The sequence below is a fragment of the Mchenga conophoros genome, linkage group LG5 (genome assembly GCF_057382185.1).
Source record: "Mchenga conophoros isolate Kocher_MC1m ecotype Shallow Benthic linkage group LG5, M_conophoros_male_GT1.1, whole genome shotgun sequence".
NCBI classification, from domain to species: domain Eukaryota; kingdom Metazoa; phylum Chordata; class Actinopteri; order Cichliformes; family Cichlidae; genus Mchenga; species Mchenga conophoros.
This window is the reverse complement of record NC_140530.1, coordinates 16,985,374-17,009,387: the sequence shown is the minus strand read 5'-3', so window position 1 is coordinate 17,009,387 and position 24,014 is coordinate 16,985,374. Positions and strand designations below refer to the sequence as shown.

The following is a 24,014-nucleotide window of genomic DNA, read 5'->3' as shown; positions in this document are numbered from 1 at the left end:
TTTCTTTGGCAAAATCTCTGTCATCCAGAATTTCAGGGCTTTTCATTACTGAATTTTTTGTTTGGGTTTTTGGATAGCTTTTTTTAAACCTCCTGGTCTCAATTTTCAGTTTTGCACAGATCCAAGCAGAGGCTGACTCCCTACTTCTGTCTCTTAGACATAAACCATTATCACAGACCTCGAGAGAATCAGGTCCAGGCATTATCTCTCAGATGTAGAACACAAGAGCTTCTACATGTATTCTGGATCCTCACTGCTTCCATTTGAATTTAGTCAGGAGGCAGGACGCATGACACCTGTGAACACTGTGAGTTCTCAGGACAGTTACCTGCTCTACTCCCACGTGGGCTCAATCAGACACGATGCACTCTTTGTACTAGAGAGCTGTCAGTGCAGACCAATAACATCCAGCCTGATTGATTCAGATGTTTGCATTCCCAAGTACAACTTCACCAGGTGCTGTCTAGACAAGTTCAGGGCTGTAATACATGTGAAAAACAACTTCTATTATAGTACACACGGTATATTATCTGTATGGAAAGTTATATGGAGACCCACTCCAGCCCCGGTCCTGCATGCGCCACTGCACAATAGGAATGAGTGTGTGCACACGTATGAGGGGTGGGATGTTCCCGTTTCCACTCTGTTTGAAGCACATGGGCTGAGTCGGAATGTGAAGGGGGAGGAAGCAGCAGTGGGAGGGTCAGGGGATGGGTGAAGGCGGTAATCTGAGAGAGGTATCCCACGGTGATAGGCCAGCACATGGTCTTTACACACTACTATGAGCCTGGTGCACAAGGAGAGCGATGCCAGCAAAAAAGTCTTCACTATCAATCACAGGTCTCAATAGAGGAATACAGCAGCGCATACTGAAGGGGTCACCACATCATACTTTAACCACCTACGATGCTTGTTTAATGACAATATGACAGTCATTGCTTCCCCTAAAAATATCCAAGTCATGTTCTCGCCTACACTTTAAACTTTAACTCAGTATTCTGCTGCTTCCAACTTTCTTCATGAGGGGATACTTCTCCTTTAATAAACAAAAATAGGGCAAAGTCACTAGCTTTAACTTATGTGCATGTTTTGGGGGGTTTGTTCTTCTATTTTTCTTTAAATTAGACCCAGGCCCAGATATTTTTCTTCTGGCTAATAATTTGCAGTTGCATCACTGCAGCTTCAAAACACGCCTGACTGTATGATGCGGGATTCTTCAAAACACCCTGTTTAAACCACTTACAAAGGGAAAAAAGCAGCACTAAAATATAAATAACATCTAGTCTGACAAGAGTGAGAAATGAACTACAATCAGTTTTGGAAAAAATAATGGTTCACAAATTGTTTTTCAACAAATCCCATAGCCATACATCAAAACACGCTGCATTTCCCCCAAGCCCCGTCATGCAAAGCATCTAACTCCAGCCTGAACGAACACACGTCTACCACAGAATCAATAAAAAACTGACTGTGGCTACACAGTCAAATGATTGCAGGGCATTTGTGTTAAATGGCATCTGGTTGCATAAGTCAACAATACAAATGGCAAATCAGTGTATGCGATTATTGTCTGTATCAACTGTACTCCACAGCCCACAGCCAGCCACACTTAAACACGTGAAGAGCACATATAAGCAAGCTCTTCTTACAGGTACACACAGAGTATTGCCCCCTGGCCATGCTCAGTGACAGTCAGCTACAGCTCCTGCATTCAGATAAATATCAGACCTTAGGTATGGTATATGTGCTTCTGCCTCTAGCCTCTGACAGCTGTAGGACAACGTGTACTCAAGGTAAACCACATTTTAGGGTGGGTCATCCACTCCAGGCCTGGCACCAGCACCGACACGTCTTACTAACACAAATATATAGATGCATTCTGCAAGGTAAGCAATCAGAGGTGTTAATACAACCACACCCCCACGAGTGTACCTGAAATAAGGCTGGAGAGTGATTAAACAATGCACATCCTAGAAGGTGTGTTTGAACCACGCTGGACCACATTCAAAAACTTGACTGGTCAAAGGTTTACATTTGTTTGCCCGGGATACACGGGTTCCTGAACTCTTCCACTTTGCAGTAACACCACTTACAGCTGGAGGGAGGAAATTTCATGAAGTGACTTGTTGCAATAGTGGCATCCTATTACAGAACAACGCTCCAATTCAACGAACTCTTTGCAACAGCCCATTCTTTCACAATTGTGTGTAAAGTCAGACAGCATGTCTGGGCGCTTTTACACACCTGTGTCATTGGGACTGAAAACACCTGAATTCAAAGATTAAGACTCCAGTATTTTTTGCTCATACAGTGTTTCGCTATAGAAACGTCACACATGTTAACCAAACCCGGAGGGCACCAGAGCTACATTCCCAGATTGGTCGGATGACTGTGGGAGAGATCGACCCCCGCTGTGTCATGCAGAAAAAGCAAATGAGCCTTTAGCCTTTGTGGTTGCTTCCTACTCACATGCAGCCATGTTTCCTTACCGGCAAAGCAGAGCCCGCTGTAATGAGTTGCGCGCAATGATGCAATAAAAGTTTAAGGCAGAGTTTAATTGACACATCTATTTCCTGCTCCTAAAAACCAGCTAACTCAAAATGCGAGCCATTCAGCCAAAACACTGTTTAAGTAAAGCGAGTGTTTGTCTGTAGAGGTGGTGCATATGGTCTGAGTGTGGGGCAAGGGGCCTAAATGTGAGGGCTGGCTTTTTGTGTTCTAAGGATCAGAGAGCAGGGGATGCTCCCTCTTCAGAGCAGCAACCTACCCCCTAAACATTTTTTTTATCATGATGCTAGCAAAAAATTATGTATTGACTGTGGGAAAGAAAACGACAGTATTCCCACACAACAGTAGATTTAAACCAAAGCTAGGAATCAGCACTTTAAACAAGCCTACAAGAGGGGACTAATCTCCATCGGAGGAGCTCTGACGCTGGGAAAAACTAAAATAGAACAGGTTCACATAGCAGGGGGAAGAACTCTGTGTTCTCACACTCGGTTATACCGAAGAAAAGAGAGAGGAAGAGGCTGTGTGTGTATGTTTGTGTGGGCATCAGCGTGTCCGTGTGTGGAGTTTCAGAGAGAAAGGGTGATGAATGGCTTCATTAAAACAGCATTAGGAGAGGTGTGAACCCGAATGGCGAGTGCCAAAGTGCCGCGATTGCTCTGTTCCAACACACAGACACTTGTCACAATACTGAAATTCTCTCCTTGGTACCTGTAAAACTCATCCACCCCCTATTACTACTACTACCGATTTACAGTGTTTGATCTTAATGCAGGTTTAAAACACAACCTCAGGCTTTAATAATTTCCCCGCTTAAAAAAAAACTGATGGGAAGAGGGAGCCAGAGGGAGATGAGGAAACAGCAGTAACACTGTGCAGAAAGAGAGAAATGAAAAGAGGGAATAAAGGCAGCAGATGAGAGAAAACACAAAGCACAAGGATGCAAAGCAAGAGAAAAAAACCCTGAAAGGACTGAGGTCTGAAGGTTCAGAATGGAACCAGGGTGTGTGTATGTGTATAGGAGTAACCTGATTAACCAGACCCTACAGGCTAGGCAAACCTACATTATTCTTTCACATTTTCCCTCAGCTCCTCACAAACCTAGAAAAATGGGGGCAATTCAGTTACCCTAGCAACCAACTCTGCCTACGTGCTGAGAAAAGCTGCTGATGGAGGGGGAAGGAGAGGCAAGAGATATGGAGATGGGGAGTGAAAAGGCTAATAAGTGTGCATACTAGACACACACGCTTATTGAGGTAAGCAGATGGATCTTACAGTCTAGTGGGGTTTCTTCACTTTTTTTCTTCACAATCCTTTGCTATTCAGCCCTCATGCAGATCCCTCCTCCTCTTCTTTCACCTAATTCTCCTTCTTCCCAGCCCTGCTCCTTTTCCCCCCCTCCACGGTTAGAACCCTTGCTTTTTTCTTCTCCTGCTCTCTGGTCAGTATGAGAGCTGTTCAAACACAACCTGTTTCCTCTAGCATCCCTTGGGAGTGTTATCCAACCTACTGTTGTGTTTTCTCTCCTTTCTTTCTGCCTCCCCCCTATTTATTTACAGCTGGATGTCTTCCCCCCCCCCCAATCGATTGTTTTATAGAGGATATGAGCGGGCTTTGTCTTTTGCGTGCTCAGCTTTATATAGATCCCTCTGTTCTTAAAGATGTTCTCACACACACACACACACATCCTCTCTCTCTCTCTCTCTCAGCTGGTTGCGAGTCAGTGTCCGGTAGTGAGGCTCATGCACGCACAGTCCGTGTGCTGTAATCATAAAGTGATGATTATAGGTTTAAGCTGCCATAGGAGGTGTGTTGAAAATGTGTGTGCATCACATTTCATCACTGCTGACAAACATCATGAGAAAGAGCAAGGAGAGCAAAATAATTTAAAGGGGGGGTAAACATTTGCCTTTGCCTTTCACAGTGGTCTTGTGAAACTTGTGAAAACTGGAAGTACAATTTGGAAAAAAAGGTGTGTGTGTTGGGGGGGCTGTTATTGACTGCTCTGCTGGTGCTATGTGTGGCAGATAAAGAAAGTAAACCTGCAAAGAGGCACCCAAACAGAGGTCAATACCTCAAAGGTGCTTGGGTAACATGCACATTCACACTGGCTGATGTGATTCTACAAACATCTGTAATCAAGAACTTGGTTTGACTCGATTTTGGTCTTTTATGCAAAAATGAACTATTACTTGGATTAACTTGGGCTCTGGGGAACATGTCTCGCCTTTTTCCTCTAGATTTTGATTATTTAGAGACAAAAAAACCCTGCAAAAAGGCCAGGGTATACACTGCCTTTTGCCCTATGACAGGTGGCAAAGGTTGCAGCCTCTACATGACCTTGAATTGGTTGAGTGAAAGAAAATGGACAGATGGGTGGATGGAGAGCAAATAAAAAAAAAAAAAACCTTTAGCAAACTGATAAATACTGAAAAGAGCCTTTTGCTTCAGAGCGTGTACACAAGCAAACATTCTGACCCACAGTAATCATTGTTTGGATGTCAAGATGTTGCATCCTGGTTGAAAAATAATTACAAAATGAAATGTTGTTCTGGCTCCTGTTTACTGAATCTCCTTCATCAAGGTCCTTCCTGGGCATTCTCGTTAGGAAAAGCTTGCTTATCTGAGGCTTGTTTTTTATTTTGCTTTTATAAAATTAAACAAAAAAGACAAATGATAAGATATATAACTTTTCTTGCTTTGCAAAGTGGAATTGTACCTGTAGCTTTTTCATTGCTATCATACCTCAGGGGTTAGATTGTTTACAGAGGAATGGTTATGCGATGTTGCACCGTTTCAGGTCTGTACAAATAAGCTCATCATGAAATAGTTGTGTTTAAATATGTCTTTTTGTGACTGTGTTTTGTTTTGTTTTTTAAAGAAATGTTAGGAACTTATTCCAGCTTAGGCACCACTACCAGCAGCACATCTGTAGAAAAGAGGAAGTAGATATTTGCGGAAATCTTTTATTGCAACTAATACATGCCAGCTGTTTTATTCTAAGGTAACCATCTACTCCATATCTCTGGTTTAAAAAAGACAGATTTACTGGTTTGTAATGAAGTATGATTCGACACCGATTGCATATCTAGTAATTTCAGTATCAGCCACAATCGAGCACTTCCATCTGGTCATTTTATCTACAGAAAGTTTATCTGTCGAGTTTCTTGGAAATATATGATACAGCAATAAAAAAAACAAAGCAGATCAATATTAAAAAAAGGATTTGAAACGTATTGCCTGCACACGCACAAACATAGGCAAGTAGTAACTTCTCCAACACAACACTGTTCAGCTTCATCAGCTTACAAAAACCAACTGTCTGGGTGGAATGCTACAGTTGAAATTATGCAAAAACAAAATCTACAGCAGGTAACAACAAAGTCTGCAAGGCTTCATCTGTGTGTGTGTGTGTGTGTGTGTGTGTGTGTGTGTGTGTGTGTGTGTGTGTTCTGCATGAACAAATAGCTTCCACATGTTTCAAAATGTCACAAACGAGGCAACATATTGACCAGACAAACAGGTGCACCCAAACACACATGTGCAAACACACGTGCACACGCACACACACACAAGCAGCTCTTCAAATAAAAAAAGCAGAGGCACCTGAAAAGAGGGAGGGAAGATTTCAGCCAATCACAGCATGCCTCAGCACTGTTGGCCTTGTATAGGGGTATCAGCCAAACTGTCGGGAGTAGCCAACCAGGGCAAACACAACATCTGTTACCCAATCCTTGCATCTGGAACATCTGGCAGTAGTTAACAGCAGTCATCTAGATGACTAGATGACCTCTGTCCTTACCCACTTGGCCCCTCTAACAGCTATTTTATTTCTTGTGTTTATCATTCACTTTAAAGCACCGTACATGTCATCATCTCTCTGATGAGCTGTCACATCTTAGATCTGCTACTGCACCAGGTAAGAAACAGACATTTCTCTTTTATCTCTCAGCAATCGACTGCGTCGTCAGTGAGACATCTCGGTCCACATCGCAACAAAACACTCACTTACTAGTGATCTGTGTTTACATTTGTGTGTGTCTGCACTGAAGGAGGCCAGATCAGCACTTACAGAGTTAGTCAATTTAATGCTGTGTGTTTTCTCTCAGGTGCCGCAGGAGCCTCACAGTAAATTGTCATACTGAATAGTGAAGAATGGGGAAGCAGACACGCAAACGGGAACAGAAAATCAATGCGATTTTTCAGCCATGTTATGTCTGCCGCTGACATGGCACAAGACGACTGCTACTGCGCACTGTCCCACACACAGAACTGAAAGGACAGTGGGACACCTGGTTTGGAACACATTGTTCTATTGTGACTTTGCAAAGAGAACTGAGGAGATATATATATATATATATATATATATATATATTTATATATTAGGGGTGCAACGATACACAAAATTCACGGTTCGGTTCGGTTCGATACTTTGGTGTCACGGTTCGATATTTTTTCGATACAAAAAAAATGTTCATGCATTTTTTATTTGTCATTTATTAAAATTATAAATATATATTTTAACTCAAAAGTACAGTTTTTAAATTTAACCCTAACCCTTGTGCGTGTTTTTTATTTTGACAGCGAGTGCGCACCTGCGGACCACTTATGTGCAGCCCTGGTTATTTAGCTCGTCATATTGCAGCCACAGAAATTCTTTTGTCCATGAAACCATAAAGCTGCACTTTCTTTTTGCCTTATAGTCTGATTTGTCATAACTTCTCCGTTTTGTGGTAAGCTTTTCTTTGGCTGTCACTTCTTCACCCTGACCTGTCTTATTTGGCTCAGCAGAACTGAAATGCTTTTACACGCTCACTCACATAAGCTCAGCGATTCTCTGCGCGATCAACCTCTCACATGTTTAAGCTTGCTGCGGGAGATTTCACTTGTCATGTTTGCATAGTAAGCTAACGATTAATAAGACGATGTCAGAGGAATTGGTGCACAAATTATCATCACTCACAGATCAGTGCTGTCGCTCTCTATACACAGTTTGCACGATTGCAAAGTGAAAGCAAAAAAACAAGCGCAAATTCAAACGCGACTTCAATATGTCACATATTGACAGTGGCTCACCGATGCCAATGACATAATTACCCAGCTACATTTCTGAAAGAATGCAAAAGCATTGACATATATTTTTCCTACAATAGCCCGACGGGCAGGGAAGAGATAGATTTTGGTAGCCCGACTGAAAAAATCGCTAGCTCCAGGACGTTGGGCTAGCGATATTGCGAGCCCTGTATCTGATTGAGGAATCACTCATCTTTGGAAAAGAGAGTTTATTACAGAGAAATGTCTCTTTCCAAAATAAAAGCTATACTATCCGCTTCTTCTGGGCTATATTCTCAGCAGCATATTAAACATATAAGGAGAATCATGTGCTAACAGCTGTCTAAATGACTCGGCTAAAGTTAGTAGCATGCTTGTTGTATTTGTCTTTGCACTAGGATGATGTCGGCATAAATGTGCAGTCATATTCGTTGTGTTCCCACTAGTGCTTTCAGGTTAATCTCGTTGAAATGACCTTAACGCCACAACACGGCAAATCTCCGTTAATGAGCTACCGCCGATCGCTCCGTGCATGGGGCTAGACGGCCAACACGTTAACGAGCTAACTGCGCTAACACACTAGTTCACACCAATGTAATTGAGCATTGCGTGGCACATCCAACATACTGTTTTACTTTAGTCCATGACTCGCTTACCTTCAGGGTCATACGTCACATGAAAACCAAAATAATTCCAAACGCCAGATCTGAATGAGGTTCAATTTGCCTGTTACAAGGAGAGCTTAACTTCTGTCTTGCTAGCTTGCCCTGCGCTCTTCCTTCTGACTATGCTGTCTGTGTTGAGCGCTCAGTGAATCTGCATTCGACTACTCCGCCTAGGCTGCACTGTCGAGCCTAGGCGGAGTAGTCGAATGCAGATTCACTGAGCGCTCAACACAGACAGCATCGTCAGAAGGAAAATTGATAAAATAAATTACAAATGTTGTATTGTTCGATACATATGCGTACCGAACCGAAAGCACTGTATCGAACGGTTCAATATCGATACGAATATCGTTGCACCCCTAATAAATATATATATATATATATATATATATATATATATAAACTTGTTTTTAAAAATCTTTCTCTCCGTTCTTTTATATGATGAAAGGCAAATACGGTAACTGCAGGGAAAACGACCCTCACGCATGAATCACGGTCACAGCATATGTGTGTGCATGAAAGACATTCGTTTCCTTTGCCCAAACACAAAGCCATGGGTCCAAACAGGAAGCTTCACACACTCCTGTATGATTCCTGTGTGTCCCGGCCTCCGAAACCTAAGTTGCACACAAACATCCTTCCTGAGTGATTATTTTAAGCTCTGTCAGCATTTTTAGTCAGCTTACAATACAACATTCAAATCCAAGGCCCCCCTCCTCTGCCCCATTATACCAACACACACTGATAAATAAACACACACACAAACACTGACACAGGATACGCCAAATAATGTTAGAGACTTGTGTGACTGACTCACGGTTGATAATTGCACCACTAAGTCAATGCAGTCAAGCTCTAGTTAGCCAGACGTTGTTAAAAAGATCACACACATGAAGCTTTTCCTCGTCCTCACAACCACACACCCACAAACAGGGCCTGTGCTGCAAACAAGTTCAACACAACCAGGTAGAGCTGGGCGATAGAACGATAACGATATGTATCGCGATATAACTTTTACTCGATAGAGAAATTAAGCTATCGCGATAGACCTCGCCGCTCTTGTCCTCAAAAAAAAAAAAAAAGGTCAGCCAATCCAAACTAAGTAGCGCAGAGCCGAACCAATCACAGCTGCAGCGTCACGTCGCGTGACTTGTTACGTACAGCACAAGTGCCAAGCCGCACGTGTGTTTGTTTGGGAAGCAGCCAGCGCGTAATGGAGGAAATGAGTGTGCCGACTAGAAAAATCAACCGAGCGTGACCGAAGAGAAAACAGATGATGGTTCCAACGCCGGAGAGATTGTCAAACGGAAGAGCCATAGAAGCTCCGTAGTGTGAAGGTATTTCGGCTATTTCAAGTCTGACAAAAAACAGAGTAGCGTGCACTGTAAATTGTGCCGAAAGCAAGTCTGGAAATACAATGAACTGGTGCATGCGTCACACTGTGCGCCACGTTATTGTTTCGGTGAAATGAATTTCTACAATACTGTTACTGTTAATTCTACTCTCTGCAGTGTTTAAATGCTTACATATACACACAGTTACTGTCCCTCCACACATACGACTCAGTTCTGCTTCTATGCCCCAGCTTTGTTTACTTTTCCCACCGAGGCTTCTAGACTTCTGATTGGCCGACATTTCGGCACGGTTAGGAATCTAGCGCCACCTGCTGCTTTGGCATGTTCATAGCAGCGTTTTCCTTCATTTCTCCCTTTATGTGTGGACGGGATTATTTTTTAAAACGAAAACGGAAAATCTCCGTTTTCAAAAATACCCGTGTACGTGTGGACGTAGCCTCAGTGTCTGACTGGAAGCGCTAATTCGTCATTCGGCTTTTGTCAGACTAAAGTAACTGTTAAAACTGTTTGAAAAGCTAAGCTATACAACAAGGAGAGATTGAGAATTTCCTTTTAGTTCTCAGTTTATTTGATATTGACAAAAGTTAGTCAGTTTTGTCTGTTCTTCTGTAAAACAAACTAAGATTTATTTTTAGAATTAATATTTTGTTTCTAAGCGGAATTGACAATTTAGTCTGTTTTGTTTGTTCTATTTTGAAACTTAAACGCTTTAGCGGCTGCCTTTTGTGTAGTTTGCAATATTTGCCTTTATTTATCTGAAAAAGTCTCATGTTCCTTAAGTACATCTGTTGAACTTATTATGGGAAATAAATATTTAAATAAAAACAAGCTGCTGATTATTTCACATTTTACTTGTGAGCAACGGCACATTTAAATCTTACAAATATAGTTATTTGGCTTATATCGTGATAGATATCGTTATCGCCTGAAATGAAAAAAACATATCGTGATATGAAAAAATCTCATATCGCCCAGCTCTACAACCAGGATATCTTTTCATCATCTGACTTAACTAAACTTAACTACAGTCACGCCAAATGGTCAAATGACACTGGTTATAAGGTCAATGAGTAAACCCAGGTTTTCAGAATCTAGGAATGAGGAGCCAAAAAAAGAGCAAACTATAATCCTAAACAAATATGAGGAAAACAGCACCAAAAACCACAGACTGAGTTAATAGATTATTGCTATCACTTCCCTGGCATTAAGCAACAGGTTATAATTTTGTTTACTGTTAAACTGATATGACACCTAGACATGTTCTTGTAACACATAATAACTATTTCAGACTCAGTTTATCAACTGAAATAACAGATATGAGGAAGAAAACATTATTTAAAACCATAAGTAGGCTTTAACTATCTTTTATAAAGTCCAGTAGCCTAAAGAACTTGGAACTCTCCATTTTCCACTTGCCATGCCACAAAATAAATGTGACATATAGAACAATTAAATGTTTGAAATGTTGGCTTCCCAGCAAGTTCATACCATTTAAGAGTCTAGACCTGATGTTCCTGCAGTACAGCCAAAAGGTGGAGACATTCGCCAAAAGGCCTACAGTGTCTTACTATGGTTTATAAGACCTTCAACTAAACTTGACTGGTCAGTAAGCAGTAGTTAAGAGCTTAACCCTGATTCCTGGTTCATAGCCATTTGATATGAAAGCCATTGCAAAAGTGGGTCAGTGTTTCAAGTGTCGTTTCACTTTTCCTTCTGCCCCTTAACGTGGATAAAGACAAAACAGAGATCTCCACACTGTCCCTGCACCTTCTCTTCAAATAAACATCACTCAACAACAATGGAGTCGCAAAGAGAAATACAGGCCAAGCACAGAACCTCACATAAAACAAAGACAGAGAGCCACAGTCATGCAGACAAAACCTCTTGCTGTGACACCACCTTTCCTATTGTGTGCTAGTGAAAGCAGCCATTTATCCTAAATCATATGTTTCTCTGGCAACCGTAAACACGCAGTTTATATGTACACATAGACAGACGCACATCACACTTGCAGAGATGACTGAGCTTATTAGCCTGCTAGGAAAAGTAAGTAAAGTAAGGATACTGTTTCTTTAAATGGGTCTCTCAGTATTTACTCTAAAACTCAGCAACAGTTATTCAGTTCGACGTCAAATTGAATGGCCACTCGTACCCTTTTTGTATTTTTTTTCAGCAAACCACAAAAACACCACGGCCAATCAAAATTGATCAGTGGCAACAAAGGCAGATAGTTATTAACATTCCCAGATGTGTAAAACACCGGACAGCTGCTTAAGGGCTGAGCCAAAACGCATTTGAAAAATGAAACATCTGTTAAAAGACTCGGCACACCTTAATTTTCCACTAAAATATTTCTTGCTCCTGATATTAAAGGCTGCCACTGGAATATAGGAAGTTGCTCTCTAGTGTTTGGTCGACACACATTTACAGGCTTTCACCCTAACCCTCGTTTACCTGCCTGCAAACACGTGTGGATTTTTAAAATTACAATAGAAAGATCTACTTAAAGTGCTGGTGAATAGTCACAGCTTTTTTTATTTGGTTCCCAAAAAACTCAATACTCTGAAGTCATAACCTCTCTATCCCTCTGCAAATATGTCGTATTTTCTCTTCCTCTTTCTCCATTCCTGATTCTCTTTCTGTCTGTCTTTTACTTCTCAGCACATCTGTCTGTGTGTGTGTGTGCCTCTCTTCAGGCACTTATACACACACACACACCCTCTTCCAAACCAAGTAGGAAAATTCCTTTCATCAGCCAGAATCCAATATTAGAATATCGGGACTCTGTCTGTGTGAAATAACAAAGACAAAGAGATGACAGCATTCGAGCGCCGGTGTGCATTTAAAACCTTATCCAGGTACCCTGTCAACAGATGAGGTGACCACGTCCACTGACATCGCCGTGCCTGTGGTATCGAGTCACAACATCATTTTTTGGTAATCAAAAGAATACAGAGCATTACAAATCATAATGTCAAATACAAGTATTTTCCATCTGTAAAAGTCAAACAGTCACCAGTTACTGAGTGTATTTTAAGCTTTAAAACACTGAGCCATATAAAGGGAACAAATAATCTCAAAATCTCACCAGAGCTTTTGATGATTTTTCATCTTTTTCTGCCCAATACTGCCTAATGTTGCATGGAATACTAAAACTACATAACACGTGGATACCATCTCTATTTCTACCAAGTAACAACTGTGCTAGAACACAGTATGATGGCACAGATGATCAGTGTATGTATGTATGACAATACTGCAGAAGTGTGACCAGTCTGTAGAAACAATAAACCACAGGCCACAAACACAAATTTATAGTAGCTAATAAGCCAGAATAATCAGCAGAAATCCATTCACCGTGTGCTTGACAAACACTGTCAAGCACACTCATCAGTGAGAGCGTGAGCATTCATGCCTCTCCCTCTCTTGCTGCAGCGCTTCATGAATGTCATCTGGGGAGGATTTAAATCCATTTTCCCCATGATGCTGCAGTGCATGGCTGCGACATGTAAAGTCTATCCCTTCTGCCTGATAATAGCAGAGTCATGCAGGTACGCATGAGCCCTTCTTGGCTAGCAGGACTGAAATTTGTAGAGCGGATCTAGCGAAGATTTGGGAAACAAGACAGACACGCGTTAGCAAACACAGAGAGAAAAAGAGTGAGAGCTGCCTGATGCTTTCTACAAGAGAGTCTTTAGCAGCAGCACACAGGATAATGACAGGCTGTAGTGAAGGCATGCTGTTGGGAATGTCACAGAAGAGACAGCATCTCGATGCATCTCTACACACACACACCCCTCAAATAGATATGAGGATGCACAGATTTACCCTATAATCAGTTCCTTCTAGATAGGATGGGGAGCAGTGAGGTAAGTGACAGGAGGAATCAATGCAGAGGGTCGATGGGCAAACATTAAGTCCGCAGTCTGACAAACCCAGCAGACAGTGCCCACAAAACAGCACAGACAGAAAGTCTTTACACGTGCCGCTGGGCATAAACAGCAGTCTAAAAGGACACAGAGACAACGGCGCTAATGCCACTGTGGTGCCAGCCAAAGTTTTCAAATGAAGCAAAGAAGGAAGAAATGGTTAACTGTGAGCCAGGTTACCCTGAATTACTCTGGTGTTTTGTTCAGATGCCAGAAATACCTGTTTTAGTGCATCGCCAAATCAAACCTCTGCCAGGATTTGTTGCAGATTTAGTGTCAGAAAAATAAAATAAAGAATATTGAAAGGAAAGGTTTGAGAGGTCTAAAATAAACCTCAGTTCAACTGCACAAATAAACAACAGCTTATGGATGACTAGCTTCAATGACCTGAGGTTCCATAAACTTGTTAAATCTATGCCAACGGGGACATCAAAGGTGTGTTTTGTCTGCTTTCCGTTGCTCCACACCTCACTGAGACACTCGACGAGCGCTCTTCCTTGTGTTTGCCACTCATATGTGCATTGACACCAGTAATTCCAGTTTAACAACCTTGTGATCTCCGATAACGCTTCAAAAGTATTTTGTTCCTTACTGACTATCAAGCTTCGTCAAAGAACGCCATGGGGAATTTCTTCGGCAGAAGAGGAGTGCTGAGAGGTGCCAGTAAAGAGGCGAGGGCGTGAAGTGGGCTGGTGTCTTCTCTTCGAAATGGAAATAAGAATCAAGCAGTCGTGGTGGTGGTGTTGGGGGATAAGCCAAGCAGTGGCCCATCTTATCTAGTCATCTGGCACTGCAGTAACAGTGCAAACATGCTGTAACACCCACTCCCCTTCCTGGTACCTCTGAGCCTGTTCCTTCCCTCTCCAGCCTCAAGTACATACCACACAACCCCTCACCCCCCAAGATCTGATAAGCACACACTGTCACTCTGAGTGACAGTGGGTGCTGGATCCAGTGTGACTGCCTGATGACAGGGAAAAAAATCAACAAACACAACAATCAGCTAGCGACTAGTTAACAACTCAAACGATCCTTCCTAACAGCTACAATCTACTCTCCCAGCCCTCTCGTGTCCTTGATCACCGGCAGAAGCTGCACCGATGAACTGCGATCGATGAACAAGCCAGGGCACAAATCGATCATTTAATTGCAGTCTGCGTTTAACGCATGAGCGAGCGGTGCCGGTGCACAGCAGCAGCACAGACACGCAGGAGACACAGAAGGGGAAAGAAAACGCCCTGCCTTGTACAGTGTCGAAACCTCAGCCCCGTGGGTCCTCTACGCAAACATACACACATCACCTTAACGTATGCTTTGATAGGAGGCCGCGGTGAGACCACATCTGGACGACACCTAATTTGTGAGCGTTTCCTTTCGCCTTTTGTTGGCCATCGGCGCGTTGCCTTAAAGGAGAGCGATCACACGCTTGGGGGCACGCTGATCATCATGTACCATTTATGATTGCCATTATTTATACACACAAAAAGTGATCCGCCACGTCTGCACAATGACAACCTTCTCGAATGGTTGGTGAAATGCAAAGGCAAGTCTGTCCTTTACGCCTGGTAGGATAGGAGAGGTGAGGGTAACAGAAAAAAATGGGATGCATTACGCCAAGTCAGATCAAACACAGCACGCAGTAAAGTAAGCACAGATTTGACGCTAAATCTCTCCGGGTTGTGCTGCATGAAAACATCTGAGGGGCTTTGAAAAGTTTTACCTTTAACTTGAGTCTCATATTCGGCCACGATCTCCTTGTCCTTTCGGAATTTCGCTGGAGACGTCATGGCTGAGTTTGGAGATCAACCACTTGTCCTCGCAGTAAAGTCAAATTTCTTTTAATAATTCAACAAATCAGCCGTAGATGGAAGGATTGTCAATCTGGAGCCGGTTTTTCAAAAAAGGAAAAAAGAAACAAAACAGCCAAAATGAGATATTTACAGCTCTTCAGTGTTCCCGTGGATAAGTATTGTCTCCCTGCCTCTGCTCACTCAGGGCGCATTGTGAGTTTGGCGCTGCTGCTGCTGTGCTCCTTCCCGACGCCGCGCCTCACCGCCTCCTCAAGAGTAATGGTGCCAACAGCTTCATGAGAAAGGAGAGTCATTCCCTTTACGAAAAAAAAAAACCCGATTAACTTCTTACTCAGCACTTTGGAAAGTTTTTTCTTTTGTTACTTGCCCCGAGCGAATCTCGATCTCACTGCTGCCCGTATGCTTGTCTAAACTAAAGTGCTACCCTCTCTTCCACCACCCACCTCCTGAAGTGCGAAAGAGGAAACCAAGTGGAGAGATGGAGGGGCTGGCTGCTGGTCAGCCCCCAGTGCGCAGGACAGGCATGGATGCACACATTCACGAGTACATACAACTACATCTGCTACAGCAAGCCTTTAGCTTGCATGCTGCAGGACCGACGGGTATTTATTTGCCTAGGTGAGCTTAGTTTAAATGTGTTGGTAGAGGAACACCTATTTAGGAGCAGGTCACTGCAAATGTGGCTGAAGAGAGCCTCGTGCTTTATTTAGCTATGAACATTAGCGTAAATGCATATAAATTCTAACCCTTAAACGGTAACACGCTAGTTGTGAATAAATACATACATTCCTTCATAAATTCAGCTTTTATAAGAACAGAATACCTGTATACATATATTAAAATGCATTCCATCTTCAGCCTATTACTACGTCAACTTTCTTTTTCTTTTACACTGGCTAAACTACGACCCCGCCTCATACCTACCACTCCACCACGATTGGTCAAACGGTCACACGTGAACGACATTCAAGTCCACCAATCAGCTTTTTTCAGAATTTTGAATCAGGGTTCGTCAAGTTGAATTTTTACCCAATCGCATTCAGAATCCGTAATGAATTTGACCAATAGCGTTGGTTACTATAAAGTGTACATCCAATCAAAATAGCGTATAGGGTCTTTTAAAGATAGTTTAAGGAAGTCCCGTTAAATACCAGGAAGTTGTAAACAAAGCTGACAGCTATTTAGTTAGCTGTTAAGTACATGAATGGATGCCCAGTAAGCCGTGAAAACAGGCCAGTTGTTCATCGATATCGTGGATTAATTAACAGTACAGCTTGTTTTATACATATAGAGCGGGTTTCGCGAGAATATATATATATATATATCCCTTCGTATGTTCGTTTCACAAGCTAACGTTAGCTGCCTTCCGTTATATCGTTAGGAAAGGCTAACGTTTGCACAAGGACATTGGAGCTAGCGTTGACGCTTGCAAAGTTAATTTACAGCTTTATTAAACCGAAGTGAACGGTTAGTGAGAATTCTCAGTGTCTGGTTCTTTTTTCCCTTTCTGCGTTTGCTGTCCGGAGGCAGAAAGAACGTGAAAAAAAGGGCGAAGTCCGCATTTAGCAAAACAACAATGTCTACTTCAAACGCTAATTTTAAAAACAAGTGTGTGACCCAGGTGAACTGCATATTTTGTGACAGCCTGCTCTGCACGAGAGGCATGAAGGCAGTGCTTCTTGCAGACACCGAGGTCGAGCTGTTTTCCACTGACATACCTCCCAATAGGTAAGAGCTAATTTTCTTAGTAGTGCTGCTAGTTTTTGTTTATGTCGGTTTCCAAGGCAAGTGGCAAAACTGTGGCAAAGTGATGTCTGTCTGCTTAACCGATTGGAGGAGATACACAATGCTCTGGCCAAGCTGCCGTTATAATTAATAGGGTTTGTTGTATGACAATATAAAATAAGTGTGTGTGTTGTTGTTTTTTTGTCCTTTAATGGGTGTGTTTGTGTCTCCTTGCACGAACCCTCCCCGCAGAACTGTTGACTTTGTGGCCAGCTGCTACTCCACTGAAAGCTGTAAATGCAAACTGAGAGACATCGCATGTCTCAAATGGTATATATTATATTATATTATTCCTTTTCGTCTTTGCAGTGTTTACTTTGGAAACATAATCTGTTGATATTCATAAGAAGGACACCAAACAGGTAGTTGCATATGTACACATATCTGTACAAATTGTTGGGCCTGTCAACTGTAAGTTTATATGCTGATTATTTTATTTTTGAGCCTGTTGCTATACTAAACATTAGGTAGTGCTTGAAAAGCAACATTACAATTTATACACTTTAGCACAAGTGATCAAATGATACCGGAAAATACTTGTCTTTACTTAAAAATGTCAGTTAAATAAATATTAAAGCCATTGCCAGTTATGTCTGCACATATTAATTTTAAATCATATTTACAGCACAGTACAGTAAACAGTGAACCTTTATAGAGCTTCATTTGTGTTCATGGGCTTTTGTTATTGTACGCAGGGCAAACACAAACATGTGTTAGATAATGGAAACTCACTAGTAGTGTTGGCACTTTTCAGAAGTGCCCCCAGCAAATAGCTGACTCACGTTTCTTCTTTATCCTCGCTCCCTCCCTCTTTTAGTGGAAATGTTGTGGGCTATCACGTTGTAGCCCCCTGCAAACCCTGCCTGCTCTCCTGTAACAACGGCCACTTCTGGATGTTCAATAGCGATGCTGTTTCTACTCTCAACAGACTGGATTCAACGGGTCAGTATAAATTCACCTTTGATAAAACTGAAAAGCTATGCAATTGCATAGTCCATGAGATGTGTACATAAGACTTCATAAGTCCCCTTCACATGTGTCTGCAGGCCTTAATCTGCTCCTTTGGGGAGATCTTCCTGAGCTAGATGACAGCGAGAATGAAGAATCAGAAAGCCCATCAGAGGAGGAGTGTATTAGGTAGAGTGGGATATGGACAATGTGAGAGACCTGGAGTGCCAGCTTTTGAGAGGTGGAGATTTAAAAAAAGAAAAAAAGTGTATAATCCATGCTGGGATGAGACAAAAGAAGAGGAACCAAAAGGGTAAATGAACACCCAGTTACATGGGACCAGCAATCCTGCTGTACTACTCTGTGTGGGCTGAAAGATTAAACCATTGTTCACTTATGACCCTACCTGGAAAAAAAAAGTGGTGTCACAGCAGGTGTTTTTCCACTATAAGCTGGCAGAGAACACCTGCCTTGACATTAGTGATTTGGGGTGTGGCTGTAAATACTGGAAGGTTTAAACCCAAAGAGAGCGGTACAGGGGAAGCTTTTGGTGCTCGTAATTGAGTGTTTTAATTACCCTTTAACCTGTGACCATGCCTTTCCTGATCACTTTTCACTGTTAAAAGCACAGACACGCACATTCACACATTCTTTTCAGTCTTTCTCTCATTTTTGTACATTTGTGTGCTATTATTTTAACAAAAAAAAAAACATGCAGCTGAATTAAATTGAAAATAACAGACAGCTACACTCCATAATGTAGTGTGTTCTGCTTTTCAGAGCTCATTGTTTTGATCAGCCTTATGAAAAGTTGGGTGTGGTGTGATTAATTAATGGTACATACCAGTGAATGCTTTGCTTTTTCACACCATTAACACCATCAGATTTTTCTGGGTAGGAGGTCTGAAATTTACCTATATCCTTTTTTTTAATAGCACTTATCTTTATGTTGAATGTGCTGTAATAAGTAAAACTTCTAATAACGGTAATCTTTTAATCTCTGGAGGCCTTTTCAGATATGGGACATTAAAATGTTAAAGTGACAGCATTCTGTTCTTCAGACATGGGTGACTTTTACGTTCATGTTCCTCGAGGTTTTATTAAGATATACTAAGGGGACTGACAAAGAGACAAACGTGTGTTTGTAATATTTTGAGTGATATGTCGAATTATTGGCAGCAGCTATTGACGCGTAAAGAAAAAAAGAGCTTTTCTGTCTTATTGGGATCAACTCGTGAGATACTCAACTCGCACAGATGCAGCAGAGGCATGCATTCAGATTTACGCCATGTCGAATGTGACACAAATTTTTTCTACCCGGAAAAATTACTGTCACGACTTTTGCTTAAAAGTTATCGGGGTGCCCATTCAGGCACAAAGCTAACATGCTCAGATGCTGTCAAATTAATGAAAAGGCGCTAACTGAAACTTTGAGTTCTTTTTGAATCCCTCATATTGAAGAAATAGCACAATTACAGAGTGATGTATCTATTTATGTTCCTTGGTCGTAAAGGGCATATTTAATTTAGGTTACCTTACAATCTGCTCTTCTGTCATTGGTGGATTTTGAGATGCTGACATAGTGTTTGCTGCACTTGTGATAGCAGCATTTAAGTGTTTAACACCCAGCCGAGTCTGACTGTAGCAGTGTTCCTTACTAACTTACTAACCTATGAATGGGTTGTGCTTTCACACAAGCCTGTGGAGCAGCTGAGTGGAGTATTCACCCAGAGCTCAAACAATAAATAGCTCAATATAAACAAATGCTTACATTTGTGACAATTTAAAAAAAGCATGCCGATCATGAAGCAAGATCGTGAAAACATGAGCTCAAATGGGTGCGAGTGTCCTAGCTCTGTTTCTGTTGCACAACTGTTCACTTTTTATGTAGCAGCATACCTGTAGCAACTGAGGAGATGGAAAAAGTGAACTCCAAAGAATCATGGGACATATCAGTGTTTAACTTACAGGTTGCCTCCTAGTCTAGAAAGATAATTACTTCATGTGGCGCCTGATTTATAGAAAAGCCTTTGACTTTTTATTTGTGAGCTGTTTGAAATGATGCTTAAACCAGTGCTACAAAGCTCCCAAAATTGAATATTTTAGCCTTACTGAAATGAACCTCTGTTAAACTGTAACCTCTGGGCTGTTGCTGTATATTAACCTGTCATCACTGAGTGACCAGGCCATTTACTCAGCAAGCTACAAAATCCTCCATTCACAACAGACTCAACTCAAAGCCTCTTTTTCACAGTGCCATCCTTAAGCTCTTGTTATTGTTTCACTGCTGTGCCCTGCTAATACTATGATCCTGTCTTAAAGTAACAATGTTTCTGTGGGTGATTGACAACTTCCTGTGTTGCCGGTGAACATTATTTTAAAAAAGGAAAAAATGAGCAAATGTTGAATGTCCCACTTTTTAGGTGAAGGAAGAGGAGAAGAAAGGAAGCAGCTTTTTAAAATGTTTAACTGGCCTCTGTTTGTCTATGCTATAGCCTTTAGTTGTGGAAATACACCCATAAACGAGGAAACTTTTTCTGTATTTTCCACATCTATCACCTTTTAAAAATTATAACTGACAGTCTGTCACACTTTCACACCAAATACTGTCTGTGTGGATACCATACAGTGCATCAGCTAGGTATTTATTATATCCACAAACCAAATATCTATCACCACATACTTACTTTGGGGTTTTTTTGTTTACAAAATTTGTTTACAACTGCTTGTTTTGTTTTGTGCTGTAGTACTTATGTCTCTGTTTCTGTATTTAATATTTAATTGTGTAGTGCTTTGTTTTGTACATTTAAAGACTGAATGTGTGCAGTTTTACCTCAAGAAGGTATTACTCGTGAGCTTCCTCTGGCTAGGACAATTGTCAAATGATAATCAGAAGAACTATTTAAATGGCTGTGTCTGGATGTGAATAACTTTGATTAACATGCCCTGCTGAAAATGTATATTTTGGAATTGCACTGAAACTGCATTGATAGTTTGAAGAAAATGATTTGTTGTTTTGTATGCTTGTTAAATTAATAAAGTTTTTCTTTTTTTTCAAAGTTTCTCAGTTGCCCCAAACTTTTTTTTTTGTTGTCAGTTTTTTTTGAGTATATAACAAGTGGACACTTTATTAGAGATACTGCTCAACTGCAAATGCAAGCATCTGTTTAGCCAAGACAGACAGCAACTCAATGCACCATGTTCAAACTGAGCATCAGTGAAGAAAGGTGATACAAGTGACTTTGCATATGGAGTGACTGTTGTTGGCACAGGGATCTTGTCTGAATATTAGACAACAGTAACTCAAATGATCTGTTGTTACAACCGAGGTATGCAGAAGAGGATATAGCTACAGCAGCAGAACACCACATCAGGTGCCACTTCCATCAGCTAAGAACAGGAAATGAGCTACAAATCCCACGCGCTCACCAGTATAGGACAATAGAAGACTGGCGAAACATTCTCTGGTCTAATGAGTCTTGATTTCTGCTGCAAAATTCCGATGCTAGAGTCACTGTGGGGGATATGTTTTTGGAGTATTTTGGACTACTTGGCACCAACTGAGCATTATTGCTGATGATGTCTTTTGTTTTTGTACAAATCGTCTGATTGCTTCTTTCTGTAGGATAACATGCAGCGTCACAAAGCTCATATCATCTCAGACTAGATTCTTAATATGACAATGCGTTCATTTTGGACAAACAGCCTCCAGAGTGTCCAGATTTCAATCCAACTGAGCACCTTTGGGATGTGGTGGAAAGGGAGAGTCACATAATGGATGTGCAGCTGACAAATCAGCAACAACTGTGCTATTTACCCCATCTTTTACTTATTTATTTGTTCTGTCAAATTAAGCAGATGACTCCACTGGCTTTATCATTTCACATTTTAATCTTATTGAGCCAGGAATCCATCCCATGTCTCTGAACACCCCAGTTAGGATCCAGAAAAAGCGTTCTGCTCTGTTTTATATTCCGTAAATCCTCCGCATCCCTGGAGTATCATTTAATTATAGGGAAGACTTGCAAGTTCTTCACATATTTTTAATTTGCTGACAACAGACCCCAACGCTATCCCGGCTGCTTCAGCCAGAATTTTTAATCCCGCTTCTTATCTCATAAATTTATCATATAAAAGGTATTTCATGGTCTGTTCACTTGAGCTCTATTACAGAATGTTTTGACAAACTCACAAATCATTTAGTACGAGCCCGTCTTGAATTACCCTTTAAAACACTGGTGCACATTAAAACCAGAGAAAAAGACTTTTGCAATAGTGAAAAAAAGCGTAATATAATTAATTTTATAAAGTGGAATATTGTACTTGTTCTTCTATGTTCATCATCATAATCATCAAAACACTATCCCCCAAGTCTCTCCAATCCACACAGCTGATATGATTATCATGATTATGATAATGAATTTGTCAAATGAATATTTAACTATGGGCACAAATCACAAAGTTCATCACCATGTGTGCATAACAGAGCGCTTCCCCATCTTTAAAGTGAATGACAGAAAAAAAGCGAAGAGCAAGATAAGTTGGTGTCATTCCAAATTATTATTAAATATTAAATTATTAAAGGAGGATATCTTCAAGACAGCAGGAGGGTTAATATGCTACAGGCTGTTTACTTTGGAGACATGCTGTGGATATGGATGCAACCTGACACGACACCTTGAATACTGCATAAAAATGAGAAAAGAAATATCACCTGTAACTAAATTTGATCATTTTGTAACAAAAAGCAATTAAAAACTAATTATTGTAATTAATAATTTGCTTTGTTGATTTAGTCTTAATTCTTAGAATACATTTGATGGTGTCAGCGCCCTTGTACCGATGGCATATTTTTACCCCCCAAAAACCTGTATAATCACGAGGAAAGCAAATTGTGTTTTGACTGTGAATTATTTTATTTAACAAGCACAATACGAAATCTGAATGCTGTGTTTTATGTTATACCTCAGTGCAAAGGTATGAAATTCATAACTAACATGAAACTAAAGAATATTTTTTTCCACCTATTATTACCTGTGAAGTCTGTGAAATCTCCTCCACAGACAGGTCAAGGAGAAAGCCTTTGTTTGGAAAGTTTACAGTGTAAGGAGAGCTCTTTTCAGTGATGGGGATACTACGCCAGAAGATGGAGAAGCATGCCAGTAGACATCTTAACTACAAAGAGAAAGAGTATTTGCCTTGAAAGAATACAAGTAAGAGAGCATATCTGGAATAAGGAAAACTCCTTTCGTCTGCAGTTTTTAGTAGTACAGGGTGTGCAACTGTAAACTTCCACAAGAGCACAGAGGGACTCACTTCTTTTCTGGAACGGTCTGCCTGAAGTTTTGGAATTTGTTTTTGCATGCCTTCATATGAAGCATTCTTTGTTGCTGTTGGGACAAGTACTGGGCAACTCAGGTAGTGAAAAAAAGAGAAAAAAAACGATATAAATATCTGATTCTTGTGCCTTGCCCTGTTTTCACATGTTTTTGTAGCAACTGCATACATTACAGCCCATGCCCACACAGCGTCTGCCCTTTCTTTGAGTTTATCGCTTCGCAGAATGTTTCAAGCTGTCGATTCTTATCTGCAATTTAAACAACTCCACCATAGATGTCACCACAGGTCCAAATGTTAGGTTGCATCTAAATTTGACTCCATCTGCTAAACCATTGTTGTACTTTTGAAGTACAAAGTAGTCAAAGGGAGACCAGTTTTCCAGGAGAGCTTCCAGGTATCTGTAAGACTGAATGAATGTGTAGCAGGGCAAATGAATAGTGCGTAGTCTCATTTCTTAGAAAAATAGTGGATAAATTAAATCCAATATTCTGTCTTTGCCTAAGTGTCAGCTGAGCTGGTTAATCAGGCAGAACCAGGTTTACAGGAAAACGGGCTAGTGCAAGTCTAACAGTGTTGGTTTGGTTTACTGCTGTTGACACTGTGTTGATCTTGATTTATTGT

General features: G+C 41.1%; 2 protein-coding genes across 4 annotated transcripts in view; one reads left to right on the top strand and one right to left on the bottom strand.

The window, feature by feature from the left end:
• srgap2 (SLIT-ROBO Rho GTPase activating protein 2) overlaps window positions 1-15,758 on the bottom strand; it is a 56,789-nt gene extending 41,031 nt beyond the window's left edge. The window contains exon 1 of one of the 3 annotated variants that reach the window (XM_085273662.1): window positions 15,230-15,758. In XM_085273662.1, coding sequence (XP_085129788.1) covers window positions 15,230-15,296 — 67 coding nt within the window. In that variant the 5' untranslated portion in view covers window positions 15,297-15,758. Of the gene's footprint in view, window positions 1-8,216; window positions 8,288-14,101; window positions 14,209-15,229 lie in introns of those variants that run through there. The other 2 variants (XM_085273664.1, XM_085273663.1) reach the window with 2 other exon arrangements.
• A 571-nt stretch (window positions 15,759-16,329) lies between these two features.
• LOC146574206 (protein FAM72A) lies at window positions 16,330-21,115 on the top strand. Its single transcript, XM_085273660.1, has 4 exons — window positions 16,330-17,048; window positions 17,298-17,375; window positions 17,923-18,047; window positions 18,152-21,115. The coding sequence occupies exons 1-4, from the start codon at window positions 16,897-16,899 to the stop codon at window positions 18,244-18,246; spliced, it is 450 nt and encodes a 149-aa protein (XP_085129786.1). The 5' UTR covers window positions 16,330-16,896; the 3' UTR covers window positions 18,247-21,115.
• Window positions 21,116-24,014: the final 2,899 nt, after the last annotated feature.

Excerpts from the sequence above, each read along its gene's own strand:
- LOC146574206 (XM_085273660.1), top strand. The coding sequence starts at position 16,897 with ATGTCTACTTCAAACGCTAATTTTAAAAACAAGTGTGTGACCCAGGTG. Across the intron at positions 17,049-17,297 it reads ACTGACATACCTCCCAATAG|AACTGTTGACTTTGTGGCCA; the intron begins GTAAGAGCTAAT and ends CCCTCCCCGCAG. Across the intron at positions 18,048-18,151 it reads CAACAGACTGGATTCAACGG|GCCTTAATCTGCTCCTTTGG; the intron begins GTCAGTATAAAT and ends ATGTGTCTGCAG.